General features: G+C 47.0%; 1 protein-coding gene across 1 annotated transcript in view; it reads right to left on the bottom strand.

Annotated features, from left to right (window-relative positions):
- The window catches only part of MATN1 (matrilin 1), a 109135-nt gene that overhangs the window by 25657 nt on the left and 60684 nt on the right, over positions 1 to 22794 (bottom strand). Inside the window, exons 4-5 of the mRNA XM_078682519.1 lie at positions 9671 to 9796; positions 667 to 1071 (exon numbers count right to left, since the gene is read on the bottom strand). Of these exons, the coding sequence (XP_078538645.1) occupies positions 667 to 1071; positions 9671 to 9796 (531 nt within the window). The remainder of the gene's footprint in view (positions 1 to 666; positions 1072 to 9670; positions 9797 to 22794) is intronic.

Here is a 22794-nt window from a genome sequence, read left to right as displayed (position 1 = left end):
CACATACGGCAAAAGACCATTGATTGTTAATGTGTAGAAAGGTGTCCCTTCCTGCACATAAACAACCTTTAAAAAAATAAGGTTTTTCAACTTCTATGTGTGCTGCATTAAGCTATTTCAGATTGTTTTTGTGCAGGAAGGGATACCTTCCTGCACAAAAACAATCTACCCCTGCAACTCAGGCACCCTTGTACTAGGGTGCAAGGGTGCCTGCGTTAGCGCTAGGTGGCTAAATTAGCGCAAGCACAGGGGTAAACACAGGGCTGCACCATATCCTTGTAAATAAGGTGAAGCCCTGCGTTTCAGAAGAGGTGGAGTGCTGCGTTAAGCCAAGGAGACTAACGTCGCCCTATGCAACATCGTCGTAAATATGCCCCTAGGAGTAGAAGCCATTGAGCCGCAGGGATCCCTGATATCTTTTCAATTACATCATTTTAGTAACAATAGAGTTATTAGATCCAGGCAGCAGAGCCCACTGGCGGGCCTCAGTTTTACAATTGCTGGTCATTGCTGGAGTATACATTCTCAATCAAACTCAAGCTCAACAAATTTTTCAAATACATTGAGAGGTAAATTAAACACTTCCAAAATGGCGGCGTCATTAAGGGAACATGGATGTTACTAGAGCACCTTGCCATTGCAGTGTAATGCGAAACAACGACGTACCAAGCTCCTTGGCCTTCTTGGCTGCCTCATTGATGTAATCTTGTGACCTTCCATCGGTGAAGACAATGCCCACCTTCGGAACCCCTGGCCTGCCACCACCGGAGATGGAAAAGCTGTCATCGATGAGATGCTGGATGGCCATGCCGGTCATTGTTCCCTTCTCCATGTAGGACATCTTTTTTACGGCCGACTTCAGATCTTTCTTGGAATTGTGGCGCCCCAGAGGGAATTCCGTCCTGACAGAGCTGGAGTACTGGACGAGGCCAACGTGTGCTTTCTTCTCACCCACATCCAGTGAGTCAACAATTTGGTTGATAAACTTCTTCACCAGTTCAAAGTTTTCAGGTCTCACACTCTTGGACCCATCAATAAGGAAGACAAGGTCTGTGGCACTGGCTCCACAGGCTTCAAAGACACAAAACAAACAAAGGAAATGATTGCTAATTATTAGGTATTGAAAGATTTTTATCACAACAACAATTATAACTTTACATCTGCTGACAAGAGAGAAAATTGATCCTTCATCTTAAAAAGTTATTTTGTTGTTTGCTCTAAGCACATTTTAAACTTGGGGTGTTGGGTAAAGAGGATGCTCATCAGAATAGCCAATATGGGGTTGCATTTATCAGCTGCCAGCTTGCCACTATTGTTCTGTACTTGGTCACAGCGGCATAGGAAGGGAGTGCGGTGGGTGCGGGCCTCCCGGGGATCATCACTGAGGGGGGTGACAAAATGGCAAAAATATGTGTTTTAAACACATGTTTTTGCCATTTTGTCACACCCCTCAGTGATGACACTTGATTTTACACACCGGGTACCACCTGACCTGGCTACGCCCCTGCTCGGTCATAAAAGGTGTATTTTGTATGAGTGACAAGGGAATTGTCCAGAAAATGTGATGCTTCTAATCAACTTTTCTTTCTTTGTTTGATTTTACTGATACTTTCTGCATTGGAGTTTGACAGCATAAACCATGATGCCTGGAAAGAGGTGGGCAGGGGGATCTGGAAACGGGCAAGTAAAAACATTTCACATTAAAGTTCTAAATTTAAGGGCATATTTACTAAAATTTCAAGTGAAGTTGCTGTGCTGCATTGCGTGAAAGAGAAAGCAGAACAGCGGCATATTTTCAAAGATATGGCACAGTTTTGATCTCACCTAGCACGGTTGCACTTGAGGCTCTTTGCGTGGTAGGCAGGATTGTTTGTGTGCAGGAAGGGACATGGGAGTCAATTCACTGAAATGCCAGGGGTAGCGGAAGTGACATCACAGGCCATTTGACTTCCACTTTCAATAACACCCACATACTTACACAAACACACACATTCACACATATACAATCTCTCAAACATAAACACACTCCCACCCACAAGCACGCACACAACATACATTTAAAAGCATTTTTTACTTACCTCAGCTGCCAGGGACAGGCATATTCTAGCTTATTGTACTCCAGATTTATTACACTATTAGTGAATAATAAATGTTATTTATTCACTATTAGTCTAATAAAAAATGTACACAAAATAAAGAGTGGAGCCCCAGCTGCCAATGTGTTCCTGGCACTGAATTTGCCACCTCTAATGCCATGGGTCTCAGCTGCAAAACCTGGCGACCCCTAAATGACGTCCATGGGAAGAGATGGCATCCCTGCAGCATACATGAAAAGAGGAAATAATGAGGTAGGCACAACATGTTGGTGCAAACCTATGCTTACAGGTCTTTGTAAATATCAGTTTGCGACAAAATACATGGATGAATGAATGGGACACCCATGCTCCACTCACGTAACACCTAACTGACACAAGGTAATGCAAGGAAGCAGAAAGCCACAAAAATTGTGATTTTCATGGCTTTGTAAATCCCCAAATGGATTTTGCATTGGTGTTGCACCAAACAAGCGATGCAAACCCAAAACCAAACCGTAGTAAATCTGGGTCTTAATATTTAGCCTTTTGAAAGGAGGTATGTGAGCTGCTGATGATGGCAGTGATTGGCCATGCTGGGATGATTGGGATGGTTTTTAATGATATAATTATATTTCCTTTTTAATAATGCACTTACTTTTAGTAACAGTCTTATTGGTAGATATTCTAACCACAGATTCCTCACCATGTAAATGTTCCCAAGTAATCATTTGGTTCCAGAAAGTCTTGCAATCACACAGGTGTTGCCATCGGCCTAAATTGCGCCCCCCTTCTGCTTCTGGACACGATGGCATGGAACTGCATAACGGTACCACCACCGAGCACTGATGTAGGTTGTCTCCTATTCTTTACACCTCCTCAGGCATTGGACGTATTTGACAAGAATAAAATGTTACTGTCGGTGTGCAACAGCTAACATGGCACCTCATTATATTTGAAAGTCCACTCCGCCTAACGGAATAGCAGGTGGATGGTGTGGTATATGCTGTTAGCTACAGCAGCAACAAGAAAGATGGTTGCTGAAGATATGTTACTTATCCTTCTGATGGATACTTCTAAACTTCCTCATATTCTGAATAAGTACCAATGCAATGCACTCTCCAAAAAGGTGAACTGCTTGGGAACTTTCACCTGGAAGACCTGCAAGGCCAAGCAGACAAAAAGACCCCACCCAGTGGGCTTGACAATCAATATAGAATCTAAAAACACACCATGGTTTAAATGGCGTAGCATCGCCACCTCTTTAGATCGATGTGGTGGAGAAAAGAACACAAGGAACCTGATGGACTGTCCCACGTGAAAAGGTGGCAATGAGATGGTAACATGGTCAAGAGACCCAGAGTACAGATGTGGGGAGACTTGAAGAGAGTACAGATCTTAAGGGTGTGAAAGCATTTTTTTTAATGCATCACACAAGGTTACTTGAATAATGAGAGCTGATCAGGCAAATGAAGAATGGCTGAAAGGGCTAATAAATAGCCCTTGTCTGTGAATATTGGGCAGACTTGCTGAAGCAATAATAAAGATAACTGAACATCAGACAGTACCACCTATTGGGTGCCGACTTGCTTCTACTCACACCGTTCAACAAATTTATGGCTGTAATATGTAGATTTTCTGGGGGGGGTGGCAAGCAGCCAGAACAACATCCACCAGTTTTAACAGAAGATAGAAACCACTCTGTTGCTCTGCTAAATCTCCACACATGGAGGAGTAGATTTAAAGGTTTAGGTGTAAACCCCTGCACTGATGCTGAGACAGCAGATCCTCCCCTAGCGGCTGCCAAAGTGAGGAACATCTGCTCAGATTCAGGAGATCAGAATACTAGACCCTCTAAAGCCAGTCTGGGACTGTCAGAATGAGCTATGCTCAATTTCAACTGAGTTTCTTCAGTACCCTGAGGTCAGGGGCAGAGTTGGAAAGGTTGAAGTTCCACAGAACGCTAGAGCACAAAATGCTTGGCATTCAGTAATTTCAGAAGTAGTAAAAGGGTCTACCACGGGAGTGCTCAACTGTGCAAAGATGCTGTATGCCACTTTTGGATGCAGATGCCACTTATGGTTGGCAAGATGATGCCTGCTGAGCTCATCTTTCCTGATATTGAGAGATCCTACTGGATGACTGCCCATTAGGGAGATCCTGTGAAGACCCAGCCAGCACGTCAGCCTCCTGACCCCAAGCTGCCCTGCTTCTTTAAATGCCCAATGGAGGTCATGTATTTGTTAGCACGTGTATCATCCTGCACTTGGTAAAAGGCTGAAAGGTCTTTCAGAGCCAGTCAGATAGCATCCAGCTGAAGTAGATTTATGTGATAGTGCTGCTCCACCAAAACCAGATGCCTCTGATTTCCATATCATCTAGATGACCTTCCACCTCAGAAACTGTAAACCTGTTATTGTCATTTCCAGAGATGGTAAAGAGAATGATCCACAACAGGTCATATTGGTGTCTGGTATCTGCTGTTGAGGGTCCTGGGCCACCTCATCTGGGACAATGTTTCCCCACTGTTGGGACCACCACAAACACAGGTTACATTGAAGGCCCTTGTGTGCCTCCAAGCATGAGCTACCAGCCGGATGTAATATGCTCACAGATCCAGAGGCCTCAGAACCATCAGGGTCAGGGCTTGAACAGTAACTCCTGTTCAAAACCATCAGGATCATAGCTTGATCTTCTACGGAGATGGAATTGACACCAATGCAAAGATGTCAAAGACGGCCCTATTAAAGGGCAACCTCTGTGAATGTTGAAGTTAAGACTTGGTCTCACTGATGGAAAACTCCAGGGTGGACAACACTAACATTGTTTTCTATAGGTGATCTGAGAGGACCTGAAGCGAGCCTTGCTTCAATCGCCATTTGTTGATGTACAGGAATACAAGTATTAACAACTTGTGTAGATGGTTTACAACCTCTGGCATGACTTTTATAAAGACACAAGAGGCCTGTGTGAGGCCAATGGGTGCAGTTCCTGCACGTCCAGGGATACTATTTAATCCTTATGATCCAAGGCCAATGAACTTTGCATCAAGATCATGGTTTTGAACATCTACTTCTTGAGGAACGAGTTCAGAAATATGAGGTCTAACATCAGTCTCAATACCTAACTTCTGAGGACCAGGATGTAATCAGACTGGCAGCTTATTTGCAATTCTTCCACAACTACAAACTCAACAGCCCCTTTGGTGAGCAACATCAACACTTCCCTGGAAGAATGCTGAAATGGTCAGATGACATTTGGGTGGAAATAGGGGAAATGTAAGAGGGATGTTTAGAGCCTGTGGGATAGGATATGTTTTAACAGGCCACCTACCCGTCCCAGATACCCATTCAAGGGCAATTTAGAGGAGTTTGGAGGTGTTGAATTGAGAGGAAGACAAATGATGCCGAAGCTGCTCCTCACTCTTATGTGCTCCCTGAACCCTTAACACCATGACAATTTTGCGTTTGTTGATGGATTTATTGTGATGGCTGCTGCTGGTGGAAGAAGAGGCTCCCAGAGTACCATCCAAACTTCATATACTGGTGATCTTGGTAGGTGGGATAGCAATCCCTAGGAGAGAGCCATAGCCATGCTGTCCTTAAAATGCTCCAAAGCTACATTGGCCTTCATTCGGAAAAAGTCTTGCCCCATAAAAGGGCATATCTATTAATTAGGTCTGGACAACTTCGGAATATACATTTGAGAGGCACCACAAGTGGATATCATGCGGGTCAGTTATCGACATCTGCTTCCGGCATGAGCAACATTGTTTGAAGCCTCTCATCTTCAAGAGAAACATCCTTGCGCACTGCCAAAATATTTTTTACTGAAAGGGTTTCGGTAAAAACTGTGGGAGCAGAGATCAAGACTCTGGAGGCTACATCTTGACCCCATAGAGAAGGACAAACACAAAAGACTTCTCAAGGGCTACAAAGCTGCAGTTCTGGCAGAAAAGAAGGCGCACTTTGCTAAATTGACTGCTTCACTCAGCTACCCTCGGGACCTGTTTAAAATAGTTGACACCTTGTCCCTCCTCCAGTCACCTGACCCCATAGTCGCCTCCCAAGAACTGTGTGATCAGATCTCCACCTTCTTCCATACTAAGATCATGGACATCTACACAGACTTGGAAGATCTCAACCTTAGCCCTGGGAGCCCCGTTGCACCCGTCGCGCCCCCTTTGGAAAGCCAGATGTCTGAACTCCGCCGCCCCTTCACTCACTTTCCCCTTCTTACCCCTGAGCTGCTTAGCCCGCTCCTAGACAAACTTAAGTCCGGATCTCCGCTTGACCCCTGTCCTTTGAAAATCTTCAAAGAATGCAGGGAGGTAATATTACCCCCTCTTGCCGAGGTCATGAATCTGGCTATCTCGGAAGGCGTCGATCCCCTTCCTTGGAAATTGTCCATTGTCAAGCCCCTACTGAAGAAATCTACTCTGGACCCTGGGACATTGAAAAACTACCGCCCCATTTCTCTCCTCCCTGCCCCTGGTGAGTTACTAGAGACACACCTTAACCAGCATCTTAGTGCCTTCCTGGATAGCTCCAGCTCTCTGGATCCATCTCAGCACGGCTTCCGGAAGGCTCACAGCACTGAGTCGGCGCTCACAGTGGTTGTCGATAGTATCCGCCCAAAGGTTGACAGTGGCCAGATTGCTCTACTGGTACTGCTAGACCCTACTGCGGCCTTCGACACCCTGTCTCCGGCCAGCTTGGCTAGCCGCCTCAGTAAGCTGGGAGTGGCCGGTCCTGCACTCAGCCTTCTAACATCCTTCCTCGACCAACGGAAGCAAAGAGTGAAGCTGGGCGACTTTCTCTCACCAGTCAAGCCTGTGAAGTGTGGGGTCCCCCAGGGCTCTTCTCTAAGCCCCATGCTTTTTAACATCTACGTGGCCCCACTCGCCAGGCTTGTAAGATCCTTTGGGCTGGAAGTTCTTTCCTACGCCGACGACACCCAGATTGTGGTCTCCATATCACAATCCGTGAGCATAGCGGCCATAAACTTTAAAAACTGTATGGAGGCAGTCGCAGGCTGGATGGTCCAGAACTTCCTCAAATTGAATGGGGAGAAAACAGAGGTTCTAATTTTTGGAGGCAAACACAAGACCTGGTCAATGGACTGGTGGCCTTCTGCCCTTGGCACCTGTCCTACGCCCTCCACTTCGGCCCGAAATCTGGGTGTTATTCTGGACACCACTCTTACCCTTGATAAACAGGTCAGCAGGACAGTTTCTACCTGCTGTGGTGCGTTAAGAATATTTTAAAAAATCACCCAGTACCTCTCCAAAGAAGCACGCAAACAAGTTGCGGTGGCTCTTATAGCCTCCCGGCTGGACTACTGCAATGCACTATACCTAGGCATTAACAACGGCCTGGTCCAACGCCTTCAGATTGTGCAAAACGCAGCGGCCCGCTTTATTGTAGATGCCCCAAAGCGCGCGTCAGGCACTGCCATCAGGAGGAACCTGCACTGGCTCCCCATTCAGGCCAGGATTAATTTCAAGACCTTCTGCTTTATTCACCATGCTCTAAATGGGACTGGGCCAGAAGACATCTGTGCCCTTGTGTCCTTTTATGTCCCCGGCAGGGCTCTTCGTTCTGCCAATAAAATTTCCTGACTGTTCCCCGAGTCTTCAAGGCCAGATGGGGCGGAAGGGCTTTTTGTTCCCTTGCACCCAAAATGTGGAACAAGCTCCCTGATGACCTCAAGGGGCTTGCCTCTCACGCCCTTTTCTGTAAAGCACTCAAGACCTGGCTTTTCCGAGAAGCCTACCCGTGATCTACCCACCTCTCTCTCAAACAGTTGTTCCATCTCTTAGCGCCTTGATGCCTACGGGTTTAGTTGCGCTCTACAAATCCCAATTCATTCATTCATTCATTCATTTTGAAGGCCAGGAGAAAAAGAGGAAATTATTTCAGCATGCAGGTATGGTGCCGTTATGTGGCTCTGTGTTGTCATTTTCAGAGGCAGGACACAGTCGCAACGGGGACTAATAACATCACCTGCTGGCATGCAGGACTTCTTGCAAGAGGGAAACGGCTTTTACAATGCGGACAGAGCCATGTGTGCTGTTTCTCCACAAGCTCAACCATGCATTGCCTTAACCATATGAGTGGTTAAGACAGTGCAAGGTCTAGATGCTGGGATTGGTGGGCCCAGGAATAGGAAGGATCAGCAGAGAATGTGTTGAGGTAAGTGGGGCTGGAGCCGGGTTTTGGGGGGTGGAGGTAGTTTTTGAGGGTTGCGGTAGCTTTTAGGGCTCAGGTAGGTTTGTGGTAGTATTTAGGGCCCTGGTGGGGTTCAGGATAGTTTGCACGGCTCAGTGGGGTCGGGGTAGTGTTTAGGGCTCAAGGGTTGAGATGGTTTTTATGGCTCGGGGATTGGGTAGTGTTTACGGCTCGGGGGTCAGGTAGTGTTTCGGGCTCAGGAGGTCAGGGTAGTGTTTAGGGCTCGGGTAGTCGGGGGAGTGTTGAGTGCTTGGGGTTGTGATAGTGTTTAGGGCTCAGGGGGCGAGGTCGTTTTTAGTGCTCAAGGGGGGATTAGTGTAGTTTTTAGGGATCAGGGCTGGGGGGTTGGGGTGTGATCTTTACCACTTATCCCCTTACCAGTCATGCCTTTACCACAAAATTGTGTGGTAAAAGCATGCGTGGTAAAGGAATGAGTTATTCTTAATCCAGTCTGGTTCCTGGGGAGATTCAGAAGGTGAGACATGTGCAGTTAGACGTATTGATCAGAATTCTTGTTTTAGAAATTATAAAATATGTAGGAGTTTTTAATTATTTGCAATTGTAGTTGTTGCATAGTATGCATACAATTTAACATTTCATTTTGAAATAAAAAAGCCTCTCTTTTTGGCAAGAAGTAAATATTTACAAAACAAAATATTTTTTTATATAAAATTAGTTTTTCATATAACGCTTACCAGATTAGGTTTCTACCATTCTTAGCACTGTCAATAATACGTGCTACTGCTACTCAGTTAAACAGTAGTTAGTTTATCAACATGTAAAGGATAAAAGGTTGTCCATGACCAGCCGCGGCCCAGGCAGGTAAGAGCTGTGGGGTGGTGGGGTAGTGTGGGGTAGGGGGGGGATTTCATCAGACGACGAGGTAAAATTAATTATTTATTTAATTTTCCCTCGTGGTCGTCTGTCTAATCCACCCCCACCCGACCCCACCGATCTTACCGGAACCGGCCGCGGTTGACCAAGACCTAACATTCGAACACTTGACCTTTAGTTTGCTCACAGATACATCCAGTGAGCTAAGATATTATACCTGCTTCAAATTCTGATTTTTGAGAAAAAAACGTATACATTTACAGTGAAATGTTCACTTCGCCAACGTTATAAACGTTTCCTCAACTTTTGGTACCTTAGAAAGACAAGCTGTGATAGCTGTACTCATCCTTAGTCTTGTTGAGACCAGTCATGGGGCTATGCTCCACAACAACATGTTCAGATAACCCTGCCCTCCTTTCCCCAATACCTTTAACAAGGGTTGAATTACCATGATCACCTTGAAGAGGGAGTGAATGTCATCTTTTTCCTGAATGCTACTGAGTGAGGTGATGAGGCCCTCTTATGATCACTCACCATTGCAGGTCTTTCCATCTTCATTTAACGTGAAGCCCTCCTTGCAGGCGCAGGTGTAGGACCCAGGGGTGCTGACGCAGATCTGCTGGCAGTCGTGGTCTCCGGTGGCACACAGGTCGGACACAGCTGAAGTGCAGAGAGAAGAACAGATTGGGATGACCTGAGGAAATCTACTGTGGATTTAGAGAAGAGTTACCTTAGGGTGCACCGAGTGCATCTCTCAGGAATATCTAGTAGTTAATTGCTAGAAACACCCGGGGGTATGTTTACAAGAACCAAGAACATTTTGCAGCGCGGTGCCGCAAGCGATTGTGCTGCGCCGAGAAGTGTCATTTTCTAAGTGCAGGAATACGCTGTATTTACAATACGGTGGGAACATTCCGGCACTCACCCCTGCACCTGCGCAAAAAAGCAGCCTAGCACCAGCGCAGGCACATTTGGACCATGGTGCAAGGGTGCCTGAGTTGCAGTGATGATAGTTGTTGTGCAGGAAGGCACACCTTCCTGCACAAAAGCAATAAGCAATGGCATTTTGCTCCATCTATGTGTGCTTCAAAATGCAGCACACATAGCAAGAGCAAAACACGAGGAGAAATAAAAGTATTTCTCCGTGTTGGATCACCTTTACGCATCCCCTGGGGAGGCGTACGTTTTTGACCAGATTTGTAGATACTTGCAAATCTGTAGCAGTGTAAAAAAGCAATGGGTGCTGCATGGGAACATCCACAAAAACGCCTATTGCACACCCCTTTGCCGCAGAAAACTGCAGCAAAGTGGACCATATTTACAAGGTGGAATAAAGTCAGGCAAAGTGGCTTAGCACCATCTTGTAAATATTGAGAAGGGAACAGTGCCACCGGAGCGTACCAAAAAGGAACTCTCAGGTGGCACAATGCTCATGTAAATATGCCCCACTGTGTGTAGGTCTAGAGGAAGGGATCTTTAGATATCCGCTGTGCATGCTAATGGAGCTGTGAGTACAAATGAAGGGATGTTCACTGGCGATCTGTGGGCATATGTGTGTAGGAATTGCATCGCTCTTGCACAACAAAATTGGGTGCAAGAGCAACACAACTACTACATTTGATTTATCAAGCCACACAAGGCCACCTGGGGAAAATTATACAATGTTTGCTGTAAGATTTGGATTTTGGTGCCTTAAGGAACAAACTCCACAAGTTATTCCCTGGCAGCTAGTTTAACGGCACGCTCTTCCGCTCTGGTAACATTTAACACTCGCTCCAGACTGAGTTTCTCTCAGCATTCGTTATCTGAATGAATCTAACAAGCATCCATCAGTAAATCTCAGAAGCATAGCTTCTTCATCATTAAATTCATTTAACGTACAATGTATGATGAGTGTGTTGAGTCTCACCACAAATTCATCAATGGTTTCACCTGCTTTTTGTCATTCCTAGTTGAAGAAATCTGGTGGCATAGAGCCATTTTCAATATTTACAAGCTGGTGCTAAGCAACCTAGAGTGGCTTAACACCACCTTGGAAATATGCCCCTTTCAGCCCCAGCCCTCTGCGGAAAAGGTGTTTGTAATGGTTGTTGCTGTGAGCATTGCACCGCAACATCCATTGCTTTGTTATGCTGCCCCAGATTTACAAGGAGGTTTAAATCTGTGGCAGCGCCGAAAACTAATGCCATTCAAGAGCAGGCGCTAGAAAAGGCACACGAGGAGAAATGCTTTTATTTTTTCTCGTTTTTGCATTTTCGATGTGTGCTGCATTTTGCAGCACACATAGAAAGAGCAAAAAGCCATTAGTGATTGTTCATGTGCAGGAAGTTGTACATTCCTGCACACATGCAATCATTAAATAATGATGAGTTGCAATTTTTATGTGTGCTGCATTCTGCAGCACACATAGAAGTTACAAATCGCCATTATGGATTATGTGCGGGAAATGACACCTTCCTGAACATTAAAAATCATTCCCTGCAACGCAGGCACCCTTGCCCTATGGTTCAAGGATGCCTGCGTTGGTGCTAGGCAGCTAACTTCAGCGCCAGTGCTAGGGGAAACACAAGGTGCACTGTATTATTGTGAATATGGCGCATCCCTGCATTTTGAAAATGTCAGAGTGCGGCGCTCCCAAATCTGGCATTATTCCACGCTCTGACATTTTTAAGTAAATATGCCCCTAATTTGAACAAAATCTCGATACAATTGTTAATACAGGGAGGAGGTTTGCTTGCCTTTCAGAGCCTTCACTCAGTTCACCTGTACTTGCCGATGGTAGTTTTGTGGAAGAAGCACCCTGTGTCTTTGGAGAGGGGTGGAGAGGGCTTCTTTCCCAGTACCCCCCACCCGCCTCTGTATCCACGGACTTCTTGGGCTGGGTGGACAGTGGCGTAACAAAGGCCCCTGCAGTGCAGGGGGCCCCCTCAGTCCAGTACCCTGGTTAGAGAGCTCCTGAGTGTGATCGGAGAGGGACCCCTTCATGCTTTGCAACGGGCCCCCCTCGAGTTTTGTTACTCCACTATCGGTGGAATCTTCCATAAAGGTACTGTCAGCATCTGGCAGATGATCAGAGCTTCAGGAGGCCACTGGTTTAGTTGTAGCCTTGAGGAAAAGGTCAGCGTTCAGCTACAAGTTCAGGAGCTGTGTGCTAACCTTTTTTCTACGGTCTGAGTTTGTGCTGATATTCCATAATATTGCCTCCATAATCCTTGGCTGCTGGGGAGCAGTCCACTGTCAGTTAGTAAAGGGCATGCTCAGTGTTTGATTTCCAATCAGTTTGTGGCACTTCCACTGCTCAGAGGGGCTTCTGGAAAGGGCTGCCTTACCCTGCCACAAGATTACACTGTGGGGTTTGTGCATAGATGACTCAAGGCAGATAAAAATCACCTAATGCTACTCTGGTGGGAAATCCATTGTACGCCCCTGAAATAGGGCTGAAAGTCAAAGGAAGCAGAGAGGAAGCAGAAGGGCACAGACAGGGCTGCCCATCTTGTGTCTCCGAGTGGAGCAGCCGTTCTCCATCTTACTATTTTCGCTGAGAAGATGCGCGCGATCATCGGAACATCACCTTAATGACAGGTGGACTGACCGTCAACGCACCCATGCTGACATCCTGCTGTCTTCCTAAATCATTCAGAAATAATAAGCACTAAAGGTCCCCATTTGCCTAGATCACTGGACTAAATTTACTTGGGGTATCATTCCTGGGTGTAGCTACTACACAACAACAAAATATATATTTCTTCCACCAAACCTAAATAATTGAGGTCAAGAGGGCTACATCCTCTGTACTATGGCAGGGTGACAAATTGGGGTACGCAAAGCTTAGGACACATCAATAATCTCCGTAAGAAGCCCCCACCAGATCTGCAGATGAGGGTCCCATGTGACTAGGTACACCACAAATTGACCCAGAAATGGAAAACTGAAGGGCAACTACTCGGAGAAAAATGGCTGGGACAGGCCAGCTGCTCAGCTTGTGGGGCCCTTCCTTCCTCCTCATTGGCACCATTTTGTCTGTGGCTTGTGAAATGACCAGCTTGTATCCAATGCACCCTGAATGCCAACCAGACCATGTTAAATGAAATTAACAGTACTAAATCTGAGCTTAATTACCGCTGTTTCCAAAGTTAATTGATTAATCGTTACATTTCAAAAAATAATGTTTTCTATGCCAGAAAGTAAGTGTGTTAGTTCTATACAAGGGGGGGCCCATAGGCCCCCACGCAAGCATGGCGGGGCCCGGCCCCTCCCACACCCCGTCCCTTTCGGGGCCGCTTGCCCCGCGCCCTCGCCCCGGAAGTACTGGTGTGCTTCCGGGGCGAGGGGGCGGGGTCGCGGCGGCGAAAGGGTTAAAAGCCTGGGGAGCGCGGGAAGCGGCCTCTTTGTGCCCGCGCTCCCAGGCTCGCTCCTCGCCCCACCGTGGGGCCGTGTAATTTTCTCTTCTTTATTTTCCAGGTGTCGTGCGGTTTCCGGCGTTGCAGATTGCGGTGGTTCGGGGACACGGACACGGAGAGCGGCGGTCGCGATTTGGCGTGAGCGAGCAGTTTTTGGAGCGGAGACACCGGGGGACCAGACGCGAGCACGGAGAGTCATCAGTTCCGAGCGGAAGCACCCGGGACCCTACGCGTTGCACAGAGGTCCGGCATGATCCTCGTGTACCAGTAGGGCCATTGCACTATACGAGGTATTTTGCGGGGTAGGGGGGGGCTCGGCAGTTAAGCAGCCAATCGAAAGAAACTGAGCTGGGGTTTGCAGAGCGCGCTAGCTGGGCATTTTAGAAGTAATGAAGACGCCTGTGAGCAGAATACAGGCGAGTGTTTTTGAAGCTAAGCAGGGGAATCAAGGGCACCGGGTGGAAGGGAGACCGGCGCTGGCTAATCAAAAAAAAAAAAAAAAAAAAGTTGAGCATGCTTTTGGAACTGTTTATGCCCTGCTACTGAATTTACAGCGTTTGTGTGGAGTCAATGCTTATGTACTGAGGTTTTGCATCAAACAAAAAACGAACGCTGAGCAGGTTTTGGGATTGTGATTGCCCTGCTACTGAAGGGGCTGAATTATAAGCGTTTTTGTATTATTACAGCTGTTGTGGGAAGTGCATGCATATGTAGTCAGATTTGCATCTAGCAGGGTGTTTGTGGTCAAATATTACCATATGCTCAGACAATCGGAGTAGACCTGGTTCTGTAAACGCGCAAACGAATGCTACTTGCTAAGATTTGGGATGGTTCTGACGCTGCCTTGTTTACTACCGGTACATTGATCTCCAATGTTAACTGCATAATATTTGCTTAATCCTTCAGAGCTGTTATTAGAATATAGGCATTAGTAGCAAGGAAGAATTGTTGATTGCTTGCCATTCGGTTTTAACAAATTTTCAGCCTTGTTTATTCATGCTTAGCGAAAATCAGGACGTAGCATGCTGTAACATGCACTGTGGTCGCTGCGGGCCACAATTTTGCTTTGAAAGCTCAAAGATGTGGATATGTTGCAGTGCTAAAAAGGCATATGCTGCTAGCCTGATTGATTCACTTCCTGACTTTCCTTGTCTCTGGGTAGTGGCTCATATATAGGCAACACCCTTAATGTACCCTAAGGAATTCTCAATTGTCCTTTTGAACAATACATAAGTAAAAACAAGAATATTAATTAGCCCAAAAAATTTGACCCTTCATTGACCAATTCATCCACGTTTTGTGCTTTTAAGATGAGTTCACATTATGCTGTCATTATGTTGCATACTTGCCTTACTGTCTATTTCCATGAGTGATGTTACTCCACAGAGCCTGTTTCAGGTGCACGTCTTTTCTGTCAGCACTACAGCTAATCTATCTCTGCTAGCCAGGTACAGCAAGAATCTCACGTGCCTATTAAACATTCTCAGGGCTCGGGGTTAATGATGCCAGTCCGGATTTTTTGTGGCTCATAACACTGCACTTATAATTGTTTAAAACCAAATTGTCTCTGCAAGGGCCCGGTGCGCCGCACAAACATCATTTCCATGGGCAGGCAGAATTGTCAGGCAGAGGCGAACTAACATGCAGTTTCTTTACAGCACTAGGTTCATGTTTTTTAATGGTGCAACAGGTGCAGTGACACAGGGGCCCAAAGTTCTGGAACTCCGCCAAACACCTAATATTGCTTTATTTTACTACTGAACAGGCAGTTACGAGTACTGGTAGCTTGCAGAAAACAGGGCATGAGTTGAATGGTGCAGTAGGTGCAGTGGCGCCAAGTCAAAAGTTGTCAGAATTCCTCTAAACAGTTAATGTTGCTATTACATAGATAGTGGTGTTCCTATACGTTCGTATAAGTTAAACTGTTTCTGTACTAAATACGAAAGTTAAATTAATCCGACAAGTGTGTTCATCCTGCTCTCTTGAGACGCGAGCGTAGCTACCCCTTTTGCAGACAACAGCACATGAGTTGAAGGGTTCAGTGGCGCCAAATCAAAAGTTCTCAGAATTCCTCTAAACAGTTCATTTTGCTATTATATAGGTAGTGGTGGATAGCCAACGAAAGCTGAAGAAAAATGATAGGCTCAACTCCTTTCGGTATAAAGAGCCACAGTGGGATAATATTTGATGCTAGAAGTGACGTGATCAGTCCAGTTCAATTTCGAATGCCCAAAGTGGATGTATTAATGTTTACACGTTTATATCAAGTAATGTTTGGCTCCAGTTTGGTGGAGAAGTGTGGCTCAAATGGTTGGAGTGGCAGACCCTGATGCAGAGGTCTAGCCCGGGACCAGGAGTCAATTCCCCGTCTTGGCGGGTTTGGGCTCAAGTTACCAGCAACTGCCAGCCTCTGATGTTCACGAATTTTCATTTAAGTAGAATAAGTGGGGCAGGAAAAGTACTATCCCACATCCTATCACACCTGTTTACAATCAAGTAGGTCCAGTGAATTGTTGACCAGGGTGACCACCTGCTACTGGGGATAGCAATAAGGCAGTGGAATTTTTTAAGTAGAATAGTGTGGGTAGGTAAAGTACTATCCCACATCCTATCACAAGGCAGTGGGACTTGTAAGTAGAATAGTGTGGGTAGGTAAAGTACTATCCCATATCCTATCACACCTGTTTACAAGCAAGTTGGTTCAGTAAATAGTTGGCCAGGGTGACCACCTGCTACTGGGGATAGCAATAAGGCAGTGGGGCGTTTAGCTCACAAATTAATCAAAAGGAGGGTTCAGGGCCACAAATAATTGCCTGCTGAAATTGAAAGATCTTTATCTCTTTCTTTAAAGCAAGAATGTCCAATGTAGGCCCAGGAGGGCGGTATCCATGACAGATCTGCAGGATAATCAACACGCTTTAAAATGTGTTATATGGAGATGCACGGTATCTAAATGCATTAGATATGTTAATTCTAATCTCAGAGATGCTGCCCATTGTATACCTACATTTCGGCAAGAACATTTTAGACGATCATTTTTCAGATTGGTTGAGTGCAAGGAGCATAAAAAGCTGACCACATGGGGTGAAATGCTGTGACATTAGGATGACAATTACTGTGCCCTTGTTTTTCCTTTCTGACTCAGCGACAAGACAGTCGTGGTTGCTATCTATTTGGTAAATAGACAATGTAACCATTAAATTGCTGGGCGGGCACTGTCATCTGATCCCTGTTTAACACCCTCCTTGCACTGACCCCGCCACCCCACAATATTTCTCTCTGGGTGCGGGAATTTTTTGTTGTTTCAGAACGTCCTCACTGTTCATAAAGAAATAGATCCTGGCTGGTTCAACAGGAGTGATCTTAGTAAACAATATTGTGGGTCCGCTTCACCTGGGTATACGCCCCCAGACCAAGCTAATGCTACTTACAACGGTAACATGGCAGAGTGGTCTACGTAATCGACAATACTAGTTCAGGGTGACCGGGGCTTGCTGATTCAAGTTACACTTGCGTGCGTACTTGCCTAGGTGGTAGGCCTCGATTCGATGACAGGACAAAGCTATGAAATGTGTAGCGCAAGTTACCAGGCACAGTGCGATTTAAGCCTGGTTACAGTGGTAAAAAACCTTTGACGCCCCCGGACCAAGGTAATGCTACTTACCAACGGTAACATGGTAAAGTGGCCACGTAAGGGATATATCTATCGGGAATATGGACAATACTAGTTATGGGTCACTTGTGTGCACTTGCGTGTCTACTTAACAGCATTTGGCACTAAATTCTTCCCCCCCTGTTTTATTGCCTAAGTAAGTCAGCCGTACCAAATGTCAGCCAGGAAATTGCCATTCCATAGTATGCCTGTTAGTTTCAGGTCATTTTATCAGAGGACATATAGCACGCAAAGGACTCACTATAGTAGAGTGGATCTAAAGAGGATGGTCGTGACCATGCCTAAATCCCATCTCTGATACTGCTGGTGCTCTTATATGGGCAGGAGGGTCGGACAGATTTGCATATGACCAGGGCTGAACTGGGGGAGGCAGAATGGGTTAATGAATGGTAACACATTAAACCCTGATCTGTTGAAACTAATGTTGCATCATGATGTACGAGAGGTGGCGGTATACTATGTATTGATTGGAAAATCACGGGTGGCACCCGGTGGGCCACCTGTTACATGCAACCTGTTAAGGGAATGATGCTCAGTTTGTGCTCAGTTTGGTATCATAACAATAATATATATAGGTTATGGTTGCCCCTTAGTTATATTACGCATTACCATTGTCAGCCACGGTTGAAGCCAACAGTCAGGCGCGAGGGGTTCTATACTTAGTATACGTATATATCATCAAGTTGTGGTTGGGTGGGTGCTAATCCTATGCTTAAAGACTTGGATGCGGCATTGGCAAACAGACTGTTCCTTTTAAACTGATAGCCTAATCATCCTTAAGGAGTCATGAGGGCGCTATGGTATTCACTGGGGACTCCATGCTTTGTGTCACTGAACTGCACACTGGGTAGTATTGGTTAATGAAGGCCATTTTTACAGGGCACTCTTCGTAACACTAATCCAGTCACGCTACAGGGGACGCAAACTGAGGCTATGCTTAACACTTGTCGGAAGTGTGTATGAGTATGCATCTGACGCTAACAGTATCTCAAACTTAGCAAGTGATGGCAATGTAAGACTAGCACGTGTACAGCAGTTATCGCCAGAAACACTAATGGTTTGTGTTTATCTTTTCCATTTATGTATGGCCGGGTCCATGGTGGATATCTGGAGTGCTCCACATCACAACAGCGGCTACGGGTGGACAGCCCAAGGGATGCTTACGTCAGGTAGAGGATGACAAGCAACAACACAAGCGTGATGGGCGAGCGATCAAAAGACGCAGGAGGTGCCAGCACTGATTTGATTGTGTATGGTGTGTAAACCCTTGATTGGGCTGGTCGCAGTAATGTAGCAGGATGTTGCTTCACAAAAAATGGCAGTATTTGCCTTAACAGGAAATTGTATACCTACAGTAACGGCGCCTGTGCACGCAGGGCCACCAGTGTCAGCATGGTATATGCATAGAACAACAATTGGTAGTGACAACGGTAGAGATGGGACAGTACACAAGGGTGTGCATTCCTAGCCTCGGCAACCCCAGGAAGGATAGGCCTATACAACGCCTCATTTCCCCTGTTCAGGAAGTGGGGACTTCCATAGTAAAAGTAGTACCATACACTTAACACTTTCCAGAGCGTAGTGGCTAGGTGTGGATGGTTAGCAGACTGTACAGTATGCCAGTGGGAAGGGTAGAATGGTAGTACCAGGATACCCCCGGTCATAGCATCTGCAGGGAGCCTCGAGAGGCGTGCCCCCACACCCTCATTCATTTTAGGACATGGGGTAACGATGATAGGACCCAGACTGCACCATAGGGGGGGCTCAGTTTTCCCCAGGCTGCACGTAAAAGGGGGGGGGGACGAGGCGAGTGCAAGGAGTCACTCGGTGAAGAATCACTCGATAAAGAGGATCAACACTTGGTTTGAGAAACTATTTCATACACATTAATCGCAGAATATCCCACAGGGGGTCATCTCGGGACCAAGTAGACTAACAGTCGGCTGATAATGAGGGGTTGACGTTTATTAGAGGCTCTACTCACAGGGTGGGGGGTCCAGTGGACAGAGTCGGGGATGCCCTAGGGATAGGGAACTAAATAGCAGGGGTAGAGGGTTTTTTGGATTAGGAAGTTATGACCTGTCAGTGTAGGCGGTTTGGGGGGGGGGGGCCAGATAGTCGGTAAACTACCTGGCCTGTGGCGGTAAGGTCATTAATCGGTGAGCAGCATTTTAAGGTCCTTACGGGGGGGCGGACCCATTCACGAAAGGGGCCGCCCGCGGGAGGGGCCATTGGTCTCTCTCAGAACTTCAGGGGCAGGATATGATATCCCGTTTTAAAGGGTGCGGGGGAGGGAGTCTACGCTTTCCTCAGGCTGGTAGCCACCCCTCACAACACTATGACGTCACTAAGGTGCGCGAGTGTCTGGGCCCTCCTGTTATGGTTAAATGGAGTTCAGGGAGCGCACGTGGGTGTAACGTGCCCTGGGTTGCGCATGCGCATCTTCAACGTGAGAGCGCAGCTGTAAAAGGATCTGACACCGGTTGGCGACCTTGCCGTAGGACTTTATTAAAAATATTAGAATGCAGTTTAATTTTCAGGATGATTAGATTACGTTAGGAAACACGCTGTACTAGCTATTTGTTAAGGTTAGCCCATCATACCATGTCGAAACGGATGTCAATCTAATCTTCTGAAAAGTGTGCATTTTAATAATTGTCAGAAATGTTTATTTGATTAAAATTTTTGATTTATTTTTATATTTTAATAAATACGGCCAGGGGGGGGGCCCCGTACCCCCCCTTGACTTCCAAAGACCCCCATGTGTCGACTGGTTGAGTTGGGTAATTCAGTCAGTGTTTTAAGGGGGGAGGTGGCCGGCAGTCCAAGACCATGATACAAGGGGGGGCCAATAGGCCCCCACGCAAGCATGGCGGGGCCCGGCCCCTCCCACACCCCGTCCCTTTCGGGGCCGCTTGCCCCGCGCCCTCGCCCCGGAAGTACTGGTGTGCTTCCGGGGCGAGGGGGCGGGGTCGCGGCGGCGAAAGGGTTAAAAGCCTGGGGAGCGCGGGAAGCGGCCTCTTTGTGCCCGCGCTCCCAGGCTCGCTCCTCGCCCCACCGTGGGGCCGTGTAATTTTCCCCACCCTCCATCCCTTGTTAGCAGACCTTGGGGCCTGGCAAATGGTAAGAATCAGGTTTGTCAATGTGCCGGACTATAGGTTTAGGGGGTTTGATCCAGTAGGCCTTGAATTTCCCGTTTACTGGAAGGTAGAACAGATGTAAATATTTTGTGCAGTGCCGTGATATTTAACTAATTCTCTCCTTAGGCCTTTTTCCCGCTTACAGGAGTATCTGTATATGTATATGTTTTGTGCTTTGCTGTGTATTAACAATTTTCTCCTTAGGCCTTTTTCCTTTTAGAATAGCATTGTCGTATTTATTATGTGTGTCTGGCGGTAAGGTCATTAATCGGTGAGCAGCATTTTAAGGTCCTTACGGGGGGGCGGACCCATTCACGAAAGGGGCCGCCCGCGGGAGGGGCCATTGGTCTCTCTCAGAACTTCAGGGGCAGGATATGATATCCCGTTTTAAAGGGTGCGGGGGAGGGAGTCTACGCTTTCCTCAGGCTGGTAGCCACCCCTCACAACACTATGACGTCACTAAGGTGCGCGAGTGTCTGGGCCCTCCTGTTATGGTTAAATGGAGTTCAGGGAGCGCACGTGGGTGTAACGTGCCCTGGGTTGCGCATGCGCATCTTCAACGTGAGAGCGCAGCTGTAAAAGGATCTGACACCGGTTGGCGACCTTGCCGTAGGACGTTATTAAAAATATTAGAATGCAGTTTAATTTTCAGGATGATTAGATTACGTTAGGAAACACGCTGTACTAGCTATTTGTTAAGGTTAGCCCATCATACCATGTCGAAACGGATGTCAATCTAATCTTCTGAAAAGTGTGCATTTTAATAATTGTCAGAAATGTTTATTTGATTAAAATTTTTGATTTATTTTTATATTTTAATAAATACGGCCAGGGGGGGGGCCCCGTACCCCCCCTTGACTTCCAAAGACCCCCATGTGTCGACTGGTTGAGTTGGGTAATTCAGTCAGTGTTTTTAAGGGGGGAGGTGGCCGGCAGTCCAAGACCATGTGGCAATGTAGGCCAGGTTTTGCAACTAACTTTGAATATGGTTGTGAATTACGGAGTATTCTTGTAGTTTCCTGAGCCAATGGGTGTGGAGTATTAGAATAGACAAACTTATTTACCAGAACAGAATCCCCCAGGTCCCCTGGCAGCGTGGGAACTTTGAACTGCTTGCTGTATTTCAGCTGTGGCGGCCAAGGGCTGTTGATTCAACACCCGTAGCATGAGCCAGCACGAGCCTCTTTTACAGATTTTAATAGCAACTTCCTGCCACAAGCAAATGCACTGGTTTCCGTTGACGTCGCTCTTTTTGACGATTTTACTGGCACATGAACATCTGTCGGAAGGCTGTGGCTGCAGACAGTGAGTTCCAGTGCCCACTGGAGTCCCGTGGGTGTGGGACCAGAACATTTCTAGCGCACTCAGGCAGGTGCGATTCTAAGCTTCAGGCACCTGCCATGGGCCTGAGACTCGTGAAGATGCATGAGCTTGTCCACAGTTATAGGAAGCGCCTGGTGTAAGGCTGGACAGGCCAGTTATGCCCCTGGACGTTTCCCCGGTGGAATGGAGCCCTTAGAAACTGGTTCTGAAAACGTAGGGCTGCGTCCGAGTGCCTCTGTCACTTCCCCCATTTCCCCGAGGTTAATCGGTGTCAACACTGCCTTCAATCCTTGAACTTCTGAATTCATGCCTGGAGCCCATCCGAAAGGGCCAACGGTCTTTCTGGAATGTTCGACGCAGAATGGTGGCATGGATTAAAAGACAGTGGGGCAGATTTACGTTTCCTGGCGTGCCAGGAAAGATGCGTGACGCAAGTTTACCCTTGCGCCACCACAGATGCGCCGCATTTACAATGCGGCGCATCATGGCGCAAGGATAAACAGATGCATGTCGCATTTGCCGGCGTAAAGTTGGCGCAGTGCTGGAGTTGTGTCACGGACGCAACTCCAGCACTGTTCCAACCTGCCCTATCCTTAATATGGTGTATCACGCCTTACGCCTGCCTCAAGCCGGCGCAAGGTTTTGGCGCAGCGGCCTCGGAAAAGTGACTGAGTGAAATCTTGTAGATTTCACTCAGGCATTTTTCCGAGGCGTTCCTGCGAAGGAACGCCCCCCCTGCGCCGGAACGCCCACATGAAACCTAACGCATGTTTCATGTGGCGCAGGGATTTACAATGTGATGCATCCCCTTGGATGCGTCACGTTGTAAATAGGGCACAGCGTGGTGCATGCTTTTAAGCTGCCGCTGCGTCACAGAAGTGACACAACGGCGGCGCAAATGTGGTGCAAGGGGGTCGTAAATCTGCCCCAGTATGCACTAAGATGGAGGTGGGTCTCACGCAACTCCTGCTTTTAATCTGTCACCTCGGAGCCGCTAACTTCAAGAAGGCCAACTTCTCCTTATAAATAAAAAAGGACAAACTGAAGCACACGGATTAAGCACCAAAAAAAAAGCCCATGCGGGAGTCCACCATTCAGAGTTTGTGTGTGGTGGCTGGGGGG

The sequence above is a fragment of the Lissotriton helveticus genome, chromosome 3_1 (genome assembly GCF_964261635.1).
Source record: "Lissotriton helveticus chromosome 3_1, aLisHel1.1, whole genome shotgun sequence".
In the NCBI taxonomy this organism is placed as follows: domain Eukaryota; kingdom Metazoa; phylum Chordata; class Amphibia; order Caudata; family Salamandridae; genus Lissotriton; species Lissotriton helveticus.
The sequence above is the reverse complement of the archived record's forward strand: the minus strand, read 5'-3'. Positions and strand labels throughout refer to the sequence as shown.